This window comes from Corvus hawaiiensis, chromosome 8, assembly GCF_020740725.1.
Source record: "Corvus hawaiiensis isolate bCorHaw1 chromosome 8, bCorHaw1.pri.cur, whole genome shotgun sequence".
Taxonomy (NCBI): Eukaryota; Metazoa; Chordata; class Aves; order Passeriformes; family Corvidae; genus Corvus; species Corvus hawaiiensis.
Window position 1 is genome coordinate 37,733,422 of NC_063220.1, and position 14,291 is coordinate 37,747,712.

The 14,291-nt window shown below is 55.1% G+C and overlaps 1 protein-coding gene across 3 annotated transcripts in view; it reads left to right on the top strand.

The window, feature by feature from the left end:
- PAPSS2 (3'-phosphoadenosine 5'-phosphosulfate synthase 2) overlaps positions 1–13,333 on the top strand; it is a 41,996-nt gene extending 28,663 nt beyond the window's left edge. For all 3 annotated transcript variants that reach the window (XM_048311032.1, XM_048311031.1, XM_048311030.1), the window contains 11 exons: positions 959–1,064; positions 2,449–2,684; positions 3,387–3,525; positions 3,790–3,908; positions 4,028–4,141; positions 4,822–4,933; positions 7,942–8,147; positions 8,869–9,004; positions 9,905–10,173; positions 10,625–10,854; positions 11,193–13,333. In XM_048311032.1, coding sequence (XP_048166989.1) covers positions 959–1,064; positions 2,449–2,684; positions 3,387–3,525; positions 3,790–3,908; positions 4,028–4,141; positions 4,822–4,933; positions 7,942–8,147; positions 8,869–9,004; positions 9,905–10,173; positions 10,625–10,854; positions 11,193–11,334 — 1,809 coding nt within the window. In that variant the 3' untranslated portion in view covers positions 11,335–13,333. The remainder of the gene's footprint in view (positions 1–958; positions 1,065–2,448; positions 2,685–3,386; positions 3,526–3,789; positions 3,909–4,027; positions 4,142–4,821; positions 4,934–7,941; positions 8,148–8,868; positions 9,005–9,904; positions 10,174–10,624; positions 10,855–11,192) is intronic.
- The last annotated feature ends 958 nt before the right edge of the window (positions 13,334–14,291 follow it).

A 14,291-nucleotide genomic window follows, 5' to 3' on the forward strand; every position in this document is an offset into this window, starting at 1 on the left:
TCTTTCAGCCTGAACCCATTCCCCATGTCCTGTTGCTCTGATGAACAGTCCCTTTCCAGCTTCCCCATAAGCCCCTTCAGGTCCTGGAAGGTTCTGTGAGGTCTCCATGCAACCTTCTCTTCTCTCTCTCCCTACATGAATATCCAGGATATATTTATATCTTTGTTCCCTCCTTGTTCTTTGCTTTGGATGCCTCAATTGGGAACATCATCCTCACAATTAGCAGGGTCCTGTAGATACTCCATGTGGAAAATTCCTTGTGGAGGTGCCGTTGCTGGAGCTGCAGGGCATGTCCAGGCTGCTTCACCTGCAGCCAGCCCTGCGCAGAGTCTGGGGTCAGCAACGTTGGGAACCGCCAGAATTAGGAAGCACCAAAATTCAGGCCTCTGGCCCAGCGTTGTGCTGGTGCCTTGTTTGCTTGGGAATGCATATGGACACGTCAGGGGTTGTCTCCTCTGCCTCCCATCCCACCGCGTGCCCAGCTCGGCACTGCTCCTGCCCCAGCTGCAGCTCTCTGTGTTACACAGCCAGTAAATTAGCACCTGAAGTTGCTCTTGTTTTGCAAGCCTGATTAAAATAATAGGTGAGTCTGTCTGCATTTGAAACCGTCGAGAAGGCAGGGAGGGTGTCTCTGCCCAGACTCCACGTCCTGCCCGCCCGCGGGGGGATCAGTCACCTGGCAGTGCTCCCGCAGCAAAGCCAGTCACCTTCTCCCTGCTCCCTGCTGGCGTGAAGGCATTGCCACCAGAAACACCCTGGGCAGAGGCAAAGAGCCTCCAAAAAATCCGTCTGTGCTGCTGAGACAAATCCACCTCACACCAAAGCCCTGGAGTTCACCGCTCTGGCTCGTTAATGAATTTGCATTTCTCTGCAAATCTATTTGTCCCAGCAGAGATTTCCCTTTGCACGGAGAGCAGCAAAGGTAACAGAAGTGCTTTGTTCTGCTTTATTTCCTCAGGGATCCACCAACGTGGTTTACCAAGCCCATCATGTCAGCAGGAGTAAGAGAGGCCAAGTTGTCGGCACCAGGGGAGGATTCCGAGGCTGCACGGTTTGGCTCACAGGTATTTTTGTCTGGGTGTGAAAGCGTGGCCTCACCTGTGAAACTCCATGAGTATGGCTGGGAGGTGGGGATTTGGGATCTGCAGGAAACGTCAGCGTTCCCTGGGAGCTGGAATTGCAAAACATCCCCACGTGGGAAAGGCAGACACACGGTGCTGGCGCAGCAAGATGTTCTCCCTGGCAGCTGCTGCCCATAACTGATGTTTTTATGGATTTCCCAGCTGCTATCAGACTCCTTTGAACATGTCAGAGGCCCCTGGGGGTAGCACTCGTTGTTCCCAAGTGTGTAGCTGAGGAAGCCTTGGCTCAAATCCTTTGGCAGTGGAACGTACCCAGGGTTGTCCAAAGCACGGATGTTTTCATTCAGGAGCGGTGGGAAGTTTATTGGGACACGTAGGTGTGCTGTGCTTGAGGCAGCACGAGGCAGTCACCTTGTGTGGAGAATAAACACTCCCAGCCACAGAGTCAGGCTGGGAGCAATCCCTTCCACTTGTTTTGTTGCCCTTCTCTTCTGCCTTGGAATATAAACCCATTGCTTGGGGATTAGGGGCTGCCAGAAATGACAGTTGCATTTCTCATTTCTAATATTTAGACAACTCTGTCTTTTGCCAGCTGTCCAGTTGTTCCTTTGCTTGTTAAATATTGGCATTTTCTTTGGCTGCTGGAGGGTGTCGAAGGACGTGCTTGGAAGGATTTGTAAAGCCATTCTGATTTGCCTTCCTGTCACCTTAGGTGGTAGATGCTGGGTTAAAGCACATTAGGGTTTTGTTCTCCTCCTCAATTTTGAAGTCCCCAATCTGCTTTTATGTAATTTCTGAAGCCAAAAGCCCTACCCAAGGCAATTTCCTTCCTTTTTTGAATATTACTCAAGGATCTTGTGTCTGAAAGGTTTGAGCTTGCCTGGCTGATTATTCTTTGAAAGATGCACCTAGAGAAGGAGGCGATGAGGGGCCGTTGCTGCTGGAGCCTGTCCCACCTCACGTGGTTGCAGCAGGAGCCTCTCCTTGGGTTCAGCATGGGAGAGCAGTTGGCTCTGCACAGTGGGAGCAAGGGGAGGAAGAGGAAGGTGCTGAGAGATTTGGAGCATCCTTTCACACCTCTCCTGCTTCCTGGTACCTGTGTGTCCCAGCACAGCCCAGCAAGAGGCACTGCTGGGTTGGACCTCTCCAGATGCTGGGCTGTAGATGCTTTTCTCACGGCATTAATGCCACCCCTTCAATAAGGAGGGTTGAAAAGGGCTCTGTGAAAGATGAAACCAACCTCCTTGAGGGAGGAATGAGGTAGGGAACTTCAGACAGAGGAGTTTTGCCGCCGGTGTCCCAGTTGCGCTCTCGTTTTCACTCTCTTGACCTCACACCTGACCCCTCACTTCCCTGCCTCTGCCAGGCCTTTCTGGAGCTGGCAAGACAACCATTGGCTTTGCTCTGGAGGAGTACCTGGTGGCTCATGGCATCCCGTGCTACTCCCTGGATGGCGACAACGTCCGGCACGGCTTGAACAAGAACCTGGGCTTCTCAGCAGAGGACCGCGAGGAGAACATCCGGCGCATCGCCGAGGTGGCGCGGCTCTTCGCCGACGCGGGGCTCGTCTGCATCACCAGCTTCATCTCCCCCTTCACAAAGGTAAACCCCCCCCACCACAGCCTGCTCTCTTCTCAGCTTCAGCTCAGATGGTGAAGGTGGGTTATGGAGAGGGTTTCCTAAATCCACCATCGGGTGCTTGGTAGAACACCACTGATGCACAGCCTGTTTGGAGGGCAGTGACCTCGCTGAGTAAACCCGGTGTTGCAAACTGATGAAAAGCTAAGAGGAGTTCAAGGTCTCCCTGCTATTAACTCCTCAGAGGCAGAAAAGAGTCACAGAAGCAGCAGCCTGTCCTAGAGCTGTCACTGCTCTTTTGGAAGAAGATTTGACTGCGATTTTCACTTCCGTAGCTGCTGTTATCAGGCTGATGCAAGCAGTTCCTTTTCTCGTAGAATCACAGAATCATTAAGGTTGGAAAAGACCTCTAAGATCATCAAGTCTGACCATTTTGACACAGGGCAGATAATGATCCACAATCTAAAGTTCTGCTGTCCTGCCTAACCAAAAGATCTTGAGGTTTTGCATGGGAAAAGCTGAAAACAGATCAAAACTGTAGATTTGTACAATTTTTTTTTAAGTGTCTTTAAAGAAAAGGAGGGAAGTGAGATGAAAAAACCTTATTAGAATGAGTGTACATTTAATAAATCTATAAGAGTAATTAATTTACCTGTGTCAAAATCCAGGTTGTTGCTTTTTTTTTTTTTTCTGCAATTCAGATTTTTCCCATCTTTCTTCTACCAGGATCGTCGAAACGCACGGAAAATTCACGAGGCAGCTGGACTTCCTTTCTTTGAAATCTTTGTAGATGCCCCTCTAAATATTTGTGAAAGCAGAGATGTGAAGGGCCTGTACAAAAAGGCAAGAGCTGGAGAGATCAAAGGTATGGAGGAGTGAGATCTTACTTTGCCTTTTTCTTTCCCGAGCTTTGGATGCCTTGTCCTGGCAGTGCCACACGTAGGGGTGGGTTTCTAAAGGCCCTTTGTAGTGCACAAGAGGATCCTGTTCCCCTAATCTTACTGTCACAAGTGTCACTTGTTGTACCCAGCATGCTTGAATGCCCCCTGGTTGTTTGTACAGCGCTGCTGGCTCCAAGGCACTGATTATTCTATTAAATACATTTAATTTGGGGGTTAATTGTCCGTAGGATTCACGGGGATTGACTCGGAGTATGAGAAACCCGAAGCTCCTGAACTGGTGCTGAAAACAAACATTGCGTCGGTGTCTGAGTGTATCCAGCAGGTCGTGGAGCTGCTCCAAGCACAGGTAGGTCACTTTTATGTCCCCACCACTGGCAGCTTTGGAACCCTGCATTGGGACATTGCCTGTTTGGCGTGCCTGTAAAAACCAGCGTGTTACAAGTGCTGCCTGGCTCTGTCTTTCAGAACATTGTGCCACAAGGCTCAGTCAAGGATGTTCTGGAGCTGTTTGTGCCTGAGGATAAACTCAGCAGTGTCCGGGCTGAGGCAGAGACCCTGCCAGCGGTGGAGATCACTAAGGTATTGCCACACACAGGTTCTGGCATTATTGAGCTGCTGCAAGGGCAGAAGCTTCCAGGAGGATGTTGCCAGAGGGGCCTGTGTTCCTCTGATGGCCCTGACTTTTTGTGGCTGTGGTTTATGGTGAGCTGAGGTGGGATCCTGATCCTCAGCCATGTTCTGCCACGCCTCCACCCTGTGCTGGGAGAGGCCAGGGCTGCCAGTCTCCTCTGCTGTGTTCATGCAGCCCCACAAGTTCAACCTGCCAGAGGGCAGGGATGGATGGGATACTGGGAAGGAATTGTTCCCTGGCAGGGTGGGCAGGCCCTGGCACAGGGTGCCCAGAGCAGCTGGGGCTGCCCCTGGATCCCTGGCAGTGCCCAAGGCCAGGCTGGACACTGGGGCTGGGAGCAGCCTGGGACAGTGGGAGGTGTCCCTGCCCATGGCAGGGGTGGCACTGGGTGGGCTTTGAGGTCCCTTCTAGCCCAGACCATTCTGGGATTCTAAGTAGTGCTATGAACGTGTGTGAGTCTGGCTTAGAAAGCCCCAAGCTACATCCGCCATGTCTTTCTCCCCCTTATGAATGTCCTGTATTTGAAACAAAACAGAATGAAAATGCTGTTGCAGCAGAAGAGGAGGAAAAGCAACTTCTGAGTGTGACATGGTAACAGGAGCGTGACCCCTGTGGGTTTGTTTTGCAGCTGGATCTGCAGTGGGTGCAGGTGCTGAGCGAAGGCTGGGCCACCCCTCTGACAGGATTCATGCGGGAGGCAGAGTACCTGCAAGTGCTGCACTTCGGCACCCTGCTCAACGGTAGGGATCCCCTGTGTCCTCCTGTCCTCCCTCGGGCCACGTCCCCGGGCTCCTGAAGGGGACCAAGGTCACCGTGCCGTGGGCACGGCCCTGGCACCTCGCGCGGGGCTGCTCAAACCCTCCGGCAGTCGTCGTGTGGCTCTTTTGGTGCTCGGCTGTACCAGGGTAAACAGAGATGCAAACCCAAAGCCAGGGAAGCAGGGAGGCTGCCAGGATGAGGTAGAAGTGGGAGGAGAAGGCAGCTGCTCCTTGGAAACAGGAGCAGAGCCTGGTTTTGCCCCCCCACCCCATTTCCCTGCCTATCCAACGTGGTAACTTGACCTCAATTAGATTTCTCTATGCAGTAGCAGGCTCTGTTAGAGGTGCTTCATCCCTGGAAAAAGCAAAAAGGGCTCAGGTGATGGCCATCCACAGCTGAGACAGGGGCACAAATGTTTCCACTCTGCTGCTCAGCTGTGGATGCTGTTTCTGTGACTTCACCTGCACGTGGGGTGCTCACATTGGGGTTTGTAGACCTGGCAGTGATCTCTGCCCTCAGGGATCTGAGTGAGCAAGTCCCTTTGAGCCTTGCCTGCCTTCTAGGAGATCCCATGGTCACACAGGGCAGTGATTTGCTGCTGATGCTCGGATTTGGGCACCGTGCAGCAGAGGCAAAGCTCAGGACTGCTCACTTTGCACTGTGGGAACGTCTGTGGGGGGGCTCTGCTCCCAGACACGTCGTAGCCTTTCACCTCCTGCCCAGGGTGCAAACAGTGTTCAGAAGCACGTCCCTGTTATCAGAGCCTCCTCTGTGGTCTTTGAGCTGCCTGTTGTGCCTGCCGAGGTCGCAGAGCACCCTGGGATGGCCACGTTGCTCCAGAGCCCCGTACTTTGTGCCAGAGGCTCATCCCAGAGAGCATCTAGTTTTGGGGTGCCCCCCCAAAGCTGCCGACATCCCTGAGCACAGCTCCTCTGAGCTCTGTGGGCAGATGTTCAGGGTTTGTAGAGCTCTGTGGGGAGCAGGGACAAAGGCCAGGAGAGCAGCTTTGCAGAGCTCTCTGGAGCAAGGTCTCCGTAGCAGAGGGCAGCAGCATCAGTCCCGGGTGCACCCTGCGGGCTCAGGCCCTCAGGGGGACATCTGAGTGGGAAAGAGAACACCAGGTGCTCTTGGATGAGCTTTGGGAAGTGGTGGAGGGTTCCATGCCGTGGTGCTGAGGCTGGGGTGTGGCACTGCCAAGGAGAGGCTCGAGCCTGCTCTACCCAGAGCCATCGGCACAGCCCCTGTGCCCTGGGGTGGGCGATGGCTTGGGCAGCTCCCGTGGTGGTCGGGGTGCACTTGTGCAAGCCAGGGCTCTGCAGCAAACCCCTCCTGACGCCCCAGCAGGTGGGTGAAGTGCTCTGTGTAGGGCCAGCAGGAAGGGGGGTGGATCTGCAGGAATGCACCAGCACCAGTAGCTCCGTCGGGAGCGGTGACAGCGACAGTGTCGGCGTGAGGCTGTGGGGGCACCGTGGAGGGCCATGGCCACGCCAGCAGGAGCCCTGCCCGTGGTCAGGCAGTGCTTGGCCGAGCTTTTAAATGCTTTGAGTCTTGAAATGGTTTCTGTAACGTGCCCCTGAGTGTCAATTATGTTACTGTGTTTGTGTTCTCCCAGGAAAGAGGCGCTCGGTAGCTGGTATGTATGGAACTGTTCTCAGGCTCTACACAAATTACTGCAATTGAGATTCTTTTGGGGTATAATTCTTTGAGATTTACAAAAAAACAAACCAAAAAGGGGGAATTATTACAGCCATGGCCTGCTTATGATCCGGGCAGTCATGACGTGGCCCGACACACTCTGTGTCCTACGGACCAGTCTGCACAAAAATCCCAGCTGTGTAATTTCATAACTACCTGCACCGGAGTGATCTTTTGTTGCCTCTCCATCCTGCATTTGCAAATGGAGCCTGAAGATCCTCACTTTCAGCAGCATTTGTTGGTTTCATAATCCAGCTTTTTTTTTTTTTTCCCCCCCCTGTGCTGGCTTCATTGACTGATCATTATCAATATGATTTAAATGTACGAAGCTGATATTGATTGGATCCCATGTGAATATAATTATGATTATTCATGAAAATTTCTGCCTGGCAGACAAATGATGCCCAGTTGTGAATTTAAAGTAAATGCAAATATTTTAATAAAAAAGTAAAAAATCTATATCATAGTGAAAATCCTCAAATTAAGACTCTCAAGGGTCCAAACTGATTTTGGTCAGATCAAAACAAATTGAATCAGTGATTTGTTTGTGACTGGAAACCCATGGAAGAGACCAGTTCTTCTGTATTAACATCGGGATATCCAAGGAGAAATAGGAGGACCTTAGTGGAATACTGGGAAATTGGGAGAGTGGGGATAAAACCAACAGGATTTCAAGCTATTTAGGGACAACACTGAAATTAGAAACTGCGTGTGCACTTACAGACTGACACAGAAAACAGATTAAACACGGGCAGTGCAGAGATGTAAAGGAGGAGGAGTAGCAGCCTAGAGATAGCCAGAGAAAAAAGCCCGAACAAAACCTGAGTGTGGTGGTGGCATTCTCCCTGTTGGAGGAGGTAGCCCAGGAGGAGTGCAGGGAATGGGTGCTCCAGGGAACAGCAGACCGGAGCCATCTCCATAGAGGTGGTTCTCCTGGAGGAGAAGGCATTTTCCAAGCACATTTAAATTTTTCAGTTATCCAGGGCTGCGTTGTCCAAGCACATTTAAATTTTTCAACTTCACAAGCAGCTAATGGAGAAGAACCAGGGAGAGTGCAGGAACTAATGAGATGCTCCGGGTGTCTTGGAGACACCTCTGACCCTAAGAGAAGCAGCTTTTATATTCCACTAACGTCACCGTTTATTAGCAGCGCAGAGCAAACTGCTGCGATGACTGAACTTCCATGAAAACCTCTGCTTGCTGCGCTCCCGGTGCCCGGCGCCGGTTAAAATTCCTGTGCGCGCAGGACGAGCGGCGGCTGGAGGGTGTTCAGCTCCTCTGTGTCTCCCGGCAGACGGTGTGGTGAACCTGAGCATCCCGATCGTGCTGCCGGTGTCGGCGGAGGACAAGCAGCGGCTGGAGGGCAGCGCGGCGCTGGCGCTCAGCTTCCAGGGCCGCCGGGTCGCGGTGCTGCGCAGCCCCGAGTTCTTCGCGCACAGGAAGGAGGAGCGCTGCGCCCGCGTCTGGGGCACCTCCTGCCCCCGCCACCCGCACATCCAGGTGGGCTCGGCCCCTCCCTGCAACGGGAGCTCGGCCCGGGAGGGGGGAATGGGGGCAGGGGCTGGAGAAGCGAACCTTTGCAAGGTTTTGAGGGCGATGGGTTTCCTGTCTGCGCTTCCAGCCCAGCTGCTTGCCGGGAGCCATCCCATCCCGAGCAGGCAGGACTGGATTTTTTGGCTCTTCCTTCCAGGCAGCCAACAGGGTTGTTAAGATTTTTTTACAGCTCCTCTCTTCCCACTTAGTCTGTGGCAGCACAAGGAGCATCATCCCTCGGAAAGGGAGAGTTCCACGCAGCGGCTTGAGCTTGCTGCTTTAAAAGCCTACAGCTGTGTTAGTTCTTTCCCTGCCTTAAAATGCCTCCTTTAATTAATCAGCAGCAGGTGGTCACCTTGCAACAGGCTCACTCCTCCTGCGTATTCCCAGGAGGGAGGAGCAGAGCGGGAGGTGGAGGAAGGTCTGGTGCCTTCCTCTAGGCTCCCGGCTGCTCGAGGGGAGTCCAGCACCCAGCTGGGCGGGGACTGCGTGGCTGCTGCTCCCCTTGGCGAGGCTTTGCTGCCCAGGACATTCAGTTCACGTGGTCACTGTAATGACATTTTCCACCTGCAAGAAGGGAAGGCTGTCCTACAGTGGGGTTGAGCCTCACACTTTTGAAAGGAGATTGGGAGAGGGAGGAGGAGGAGCTTGCTGTCCCCTTTGCACTGAAGGTGCATGTAATTCCCAGATGGTGATGGAGAGTGGAGACTGGCTGGTTGGTGGAGACCTCCAGGTCCTGGAGAAGATCAAATGGAATGACGGCCTGGATCAGTACCGCCTGACCCCGCTGGCCCTGAAGCAGAAGTTCAGGGAAATGAACGCTGGTGAGTGCCTGGGTCACACCAGTGACAGGGCCCTTCCTGCCCCACCTGCACCAGGAGCTTGCTGCGATCCATGACTCGCTCTCAAGCTCACAGCACTTCCAGGTCGCCTCTGGATGCTCCAGGGCTGTTTGGGGGGGTGAGCAGTAAGGGGGACCCAGGGCACATCACAAAAAGTGGTGAAGAATCTCCTTGGTTAGGGCAGTGCTTGTGATGGGCTGTGTCCTCAGTGGGCTGCTCGGAGGGCTGGGAAGGGCTGAGCATCCTGCTCGTGTCCCCCTGGCAGGTCAGAGCCTCTCTGCACTGACATTCTTGGCCTTCACACCTGGGGGACAGTTCAGGTGTCTTCTCCCAGCTCTCTGTCCCATGGAATCCCAGCATGGTTTGGGTTGGAAGGGACCTTAAAGCCCATCCAGTGCCACCCCTGACATGGGCAGGGACACCTTCCACTGTCCCAGGCTGCTCCAAGCCCCATCCAGCATGGTCCCAGCAGGCTGGCAAGAGTCAGACACCCACCCTTGATTTGGGAAAAGAGCATTGGCCCTGCTGAAGGTGCCACTGAGCTTGGGGAGGTGACAGATCACTTAAAACATGAGGAACTCGGGGAAGGTGTCCAGTTCTGTGCACAAACATTGTAGGAGAGCTGGTAGGGCTGAAATCAGCCCCAAAAGAAGGATGTGCAATGAAAACAACCTTGGCAGGGTGATGTACGTGTGTGAAACACTCACCTGAGGTGTTCAGGGCCCCACTCATGCGGAGACAGGACACACACGGGTCTCTCATGACAGACAGGGCATACACGGGTCTCTCATGACAGACAGGACACACCCAGGTCTCTGGTGGCTGTGTGGAAGCTCAGAGTGTGGATACGAGCCTGTGACCCCTCCGATCGTTCCCTTCCAGATGCCGTCTTCGCGTTCCAGCTGCGCAACCCTGTGCACAACGGGCACGCCCTGCTCATGCAGGACACGCGGCGCCAGCTCCTGGAGAGGGGCTACAAGAACCCCGTGCTCCTGCTGCACCCCCTGGGGGGCTGGACCAAGGACGACGATGTCCCTCTGGAGTGGCGCATGAAGCAGCACGCGGCCGTGCTGGAGGAGCAAGTCCTGGACCCCAAGTCCACCATCGTGGCCATCTTCCCCTCTCCCATGCTCTACGCTGGCCCCACGGAGGTAACGCAGCCTGTGGCTGCTTCAGCAGGGCAAGGCAGGAAGCCTGTCCCTGGGGGTTGTGCTCCAGCCTGCCTGTGCAGCTCTGGAAAACCCCAGGAAGGGGGCTGGAGCCACGTCCTCGCTCTCAGCCCCCCTGCATGGTTTGCCTGCACTTGGCTGCTGCAGCATCTCCCCACAGAGCTCGGCTCCGTGGGCTCCCATCCTCCCATGGGCTGGGGAGGAGGGATGGAAACAGGCTTCACCACCTTCTGCCAGTCAGGGATGTTCACGTGTTCCCCCCTTCTGTCCCTAAAGCCGTGGGGTGAGAGGGGCAGAGCTGAACCTCCCCGTGCGTGTCCGGGGGGGCCTTGGCACATTCAGAATTCAAACTGCAGCCCAATTCCCCTGTCCTGCCTGGGGATCCCCAGGGCCCCCCTTCCCCCACCCTCAGTGCCTGTGTCCCTCCCTGCAGGTGCAGTGGCACTGCCGAGCCCGGATGGTTGCGGGGGCCAACTTCTACATCGTGGGGCGCGATCCCGCAGGAATGCCGCACCCCGACACCAAGCAGGACCTGTACGAGCCCACGCACGGCGGGAAGGTGCTGAGCATGGCCCCCGGCCTCACCTCCGTGGAGATCATCCCCTTCCGGGTGGCTGCCTACAACAAGCTCAAAAGAGCCATGGATTTCTATGACAACAAAAGGTAACGTGGTTTCTTCAGAACTTGGGGTTTGTGGTCGCCTCGGGCTCGCAGCTTTCCAGGGGAGGGGGAAAAGCCACGTTCCTCCTAAGGAGAGGAATGGGGGAAGAACCTGGGAAAGCCACCCGTGTTCCCCTCCAAGAGCTGTCCCCAGGGGTCACGTGAAACTAAAGATGCCACCAGGGAGGAAAAGCAGCACAGGCTGGGGACTGAGTGGCAGTAGAAACACAGCCTCCCACAGCTGGGAAGTGTTAGGGACACTCCAGCTCCTCTGGGACGAGGAATCTTCGGGGGTGGCTTGGGCCAGCTGTGCTGATGTCACCTGTCTCTGTTCTGCACAGGCACAACGATTTTGACTTCATCTCAGGAACACGCATGAGGAAGCTTGCTCGGGAAGGGGAGAACCCCCCAGACGGCTTCATGGCCCCCAAGGCCTGGAAAGTCCTCACCACGTACTACCAGTCACTGGAAAAAAAGAATTAACTCCTCTCCTCCTCCCTAGAAATAGCTGTATTAAGAGTGAGCAATGGTTGATTGATTCCCTATGACACAGATCACTTGGCATTTCCAGTGCTCTGACCCTGGAATTTTCCTACCTGGGTCAGAGTGGATTTTACCAATCAGAAATACTTTGAGCCTGATCCTTCTCCCCCTAAAGCTGCTGGGAGTGTCCCCCTGGAGCTCGAAGGGATGGGAGCGGGCCCTTCGTTCCCGGCTGGCGCCGGGATGGGCCCCAGGATCGTTGTGGTGCTGCCAGGGCCACGCAGCAGCTCCCAGCACAGAGGGGGGACCTCGGACCAGGATAAACCCTGCCTGGAGCAGAAATGAAGAAAGTGCCTTTCCACGTTGTGCCTTAGACCGTTTTTGCTAATAAACAGCAGAATCTTTTTAATGCCCTTTTTTAAAAGGATTTTTTAAAATCAGCTGTGACCACTGCCAGTTCCCTGTGGCTGAGCCAATTCCTTGCTGCTTCCTTGCTTCCTTCCTCCTGCTTGACCTCTCTGGTCAAACAAGTCCCAGGCTGAGCATTCCTGGTGCTCCAAGTCCAGCTCTCCGTGGGGACTGTGCCCTAGTGAATCCCTGAGCTCACAGCCCGGCAGGGGAGCCTGTCCTGGGAGGCACCAGAAAGCCCTGAGATCCCTGAGGAAGCTCTGGACAGCAAGGAAAAGGCAGGGGTGCTGTCACCGTGCTTTCAGGTGTCCTCCCAGCTGGCAGGATGGGATCCCCTTTCCCTCTGCCCACACTCCTCCCATCCCAAAGGCAAATCCAAGGCAGAACAGCAAAGACACGGCGCGAGGTGGGTCTGGAGAAGCAGCCGAGAGGAGGCTGGAGCTCCTGCCCTCATCCACCCCTGTGCGGGTACAGGTGACCTGATTTACTCCATATCTGCGGGATGGGGCCGCTGGGGAGAGCCAGAGGATGACAGGAAAGCCCCTGGGCCCCCCCAGCCCTGTGGGGTGCTGCTCCCAGCTCTGGCTGTGGAAATTTACCCCAGACTTTATCTCCCCCACCCTCATCCTCAACACGGACTTTGCCGCCGTGCCCGAGGCTTTTCCGCTGACTCGCGGCTCCTGCGGTGGCCTCCGAGGGGACGGAGCAGTGACACAACAGCGGAGCTTCCCGGGGCCCTCCGGGAGCCCAGGGCCACCCGCCCGCGCCTCGGGCTCTGCCCGTGGCCAGCGGAGCCCTCAGGGACAGGGCTGGTCCCGGCTCGGAGGTGCCAGCAGAGGAGAACAACCGAGCACTCGTGAATTACAGCAACGGCCCCACGCCGTGATTTTTGCCTTCTTTAGCAGCTGCCCCAGGAGCCGCCGGGATGTGTTCCCAAGAACAGGAATCAGCGCTCCTCTCTCTTGTGCTCCAGTCGGGATTGCAGACGGATCCGCGCTCAGCCGAACCAGCCAGCCGCATGCTCTGAGCCACGCCTTGCTCTGCTGGGCCCGGGCCCAGCATCCGAGCCTTCGTCTGTGACTGGAAAATATCCTTGCAAAAAGTCTTTCTGGCTGTTTTATTAAGTCATTTTTTTAAAGTACTTGGAGCACAGCTGTGTTTTACCCCAAGGCAAACGCTGCAGCCTCCGTGGGAGCTGACAGCACACCAGCACCGGCCTCAGCCACGCCAGGCCCTCTGGCAGGGCCCTGGAAGCCAAAGGCAGTATTCCCATTTAGGATTCTAAAGGAGTGAAACAGCCCTGTTGCTGCTCGTCGTAAAATACTCCAGTGTTGAACCCCTTCCCTTGCCCCCAGTAAACCCAGGTGGTCACAGCAAAGCACAGATGTTGTGTTATCCTTTTAAACCAGCATAGGGTCCTGATTACCTCTGATTAAAATACGTGGACTGGGGGTTTTATAGTCTATTTATTGAAGACATGAGACTTGAATTTGTACCTCAACGGATGCATCTCATGATTTAATATATTCTGAGCTCGATACTCTGCCATGAAACACTCACCTTTAGTACAAATAAATATTTATACGTGGAAGTAGCTTTCACTTTGTGATTTTGGGGTGGAACTTTGCTGGAGACTCGCTCAGCCTCGGCAATGCCGGGTTTGAGCAGCTGGCCCTGGAGCTGTGGGAGAGGGATCAGGCTCTTCCCCCCTTCGGAGAGGCAGGATCAGATGCTGAGGGCTGGACCAAGCCGCTGGAGCCATGGAATTAAAGCAGCCACGTTCCAGAGCACGCCGCTTCCCCAGGCTTTCGAGGAAGCTGCCGGAGGGTTTGTGCTTTGACAAGGACACCCGCAGCAGCAGCAGCAAGAGCGGACAAGCAGGGACGAGTTCTTGGAGAAGTGGAAATTGCACTGCAGCTGCAGTCACGGCCCCAGGAGCAATTAGAAATAACTCCTTGAGCCTCTTCGATCAGCCCCTGATGAGTTATGGGCAGCAGGGAAAGGCGGCTCCGGCCAGCAGTGCCCAGAGCCGGGATTTTGGGAACACAGGCAGGAGATCAGAGCCCAGGCAGTGACCAGAGGCTGCCCCCGGCTGTGTTCCTGCTCCCTCTCGGTGTGACATTAAAACCCCCTGAGGCCACACTTCACACTCAATTAAAGCCAATTAAGAGCTGCCTGCGCTGGGGCTTTACCAAGCAGGAAGCAGCCTGGAAAGAGGCAAGAGGTGCAGGAGGAACTCCCAGCCTGGAATTTCCGAGGTGGAACAACCCCTGAGAGGGGCGGGGAGAGCAGCAGGGGCAGAGCAGGTGCTGAGCACACGGAGCAGCCTGCCCAGGGGTTCCAGGAAGCAGCACTAATAGCAGGCTTAAGGTTACTCATGGAATCCCAGGATGGTTTGGGTGGGAAGGGACCCCAAAGCCCATCCAGTGCCACCCCTGCCATGGGCAGGGACACCTCCCACTGTCCCAGGCTGCTCCAAGCCCCAATGTCCAGCCTGGCCTTGGGCACTGCCAGGGATCCAGGGGCAGCCCCAGCTGCTCTGGGCACCC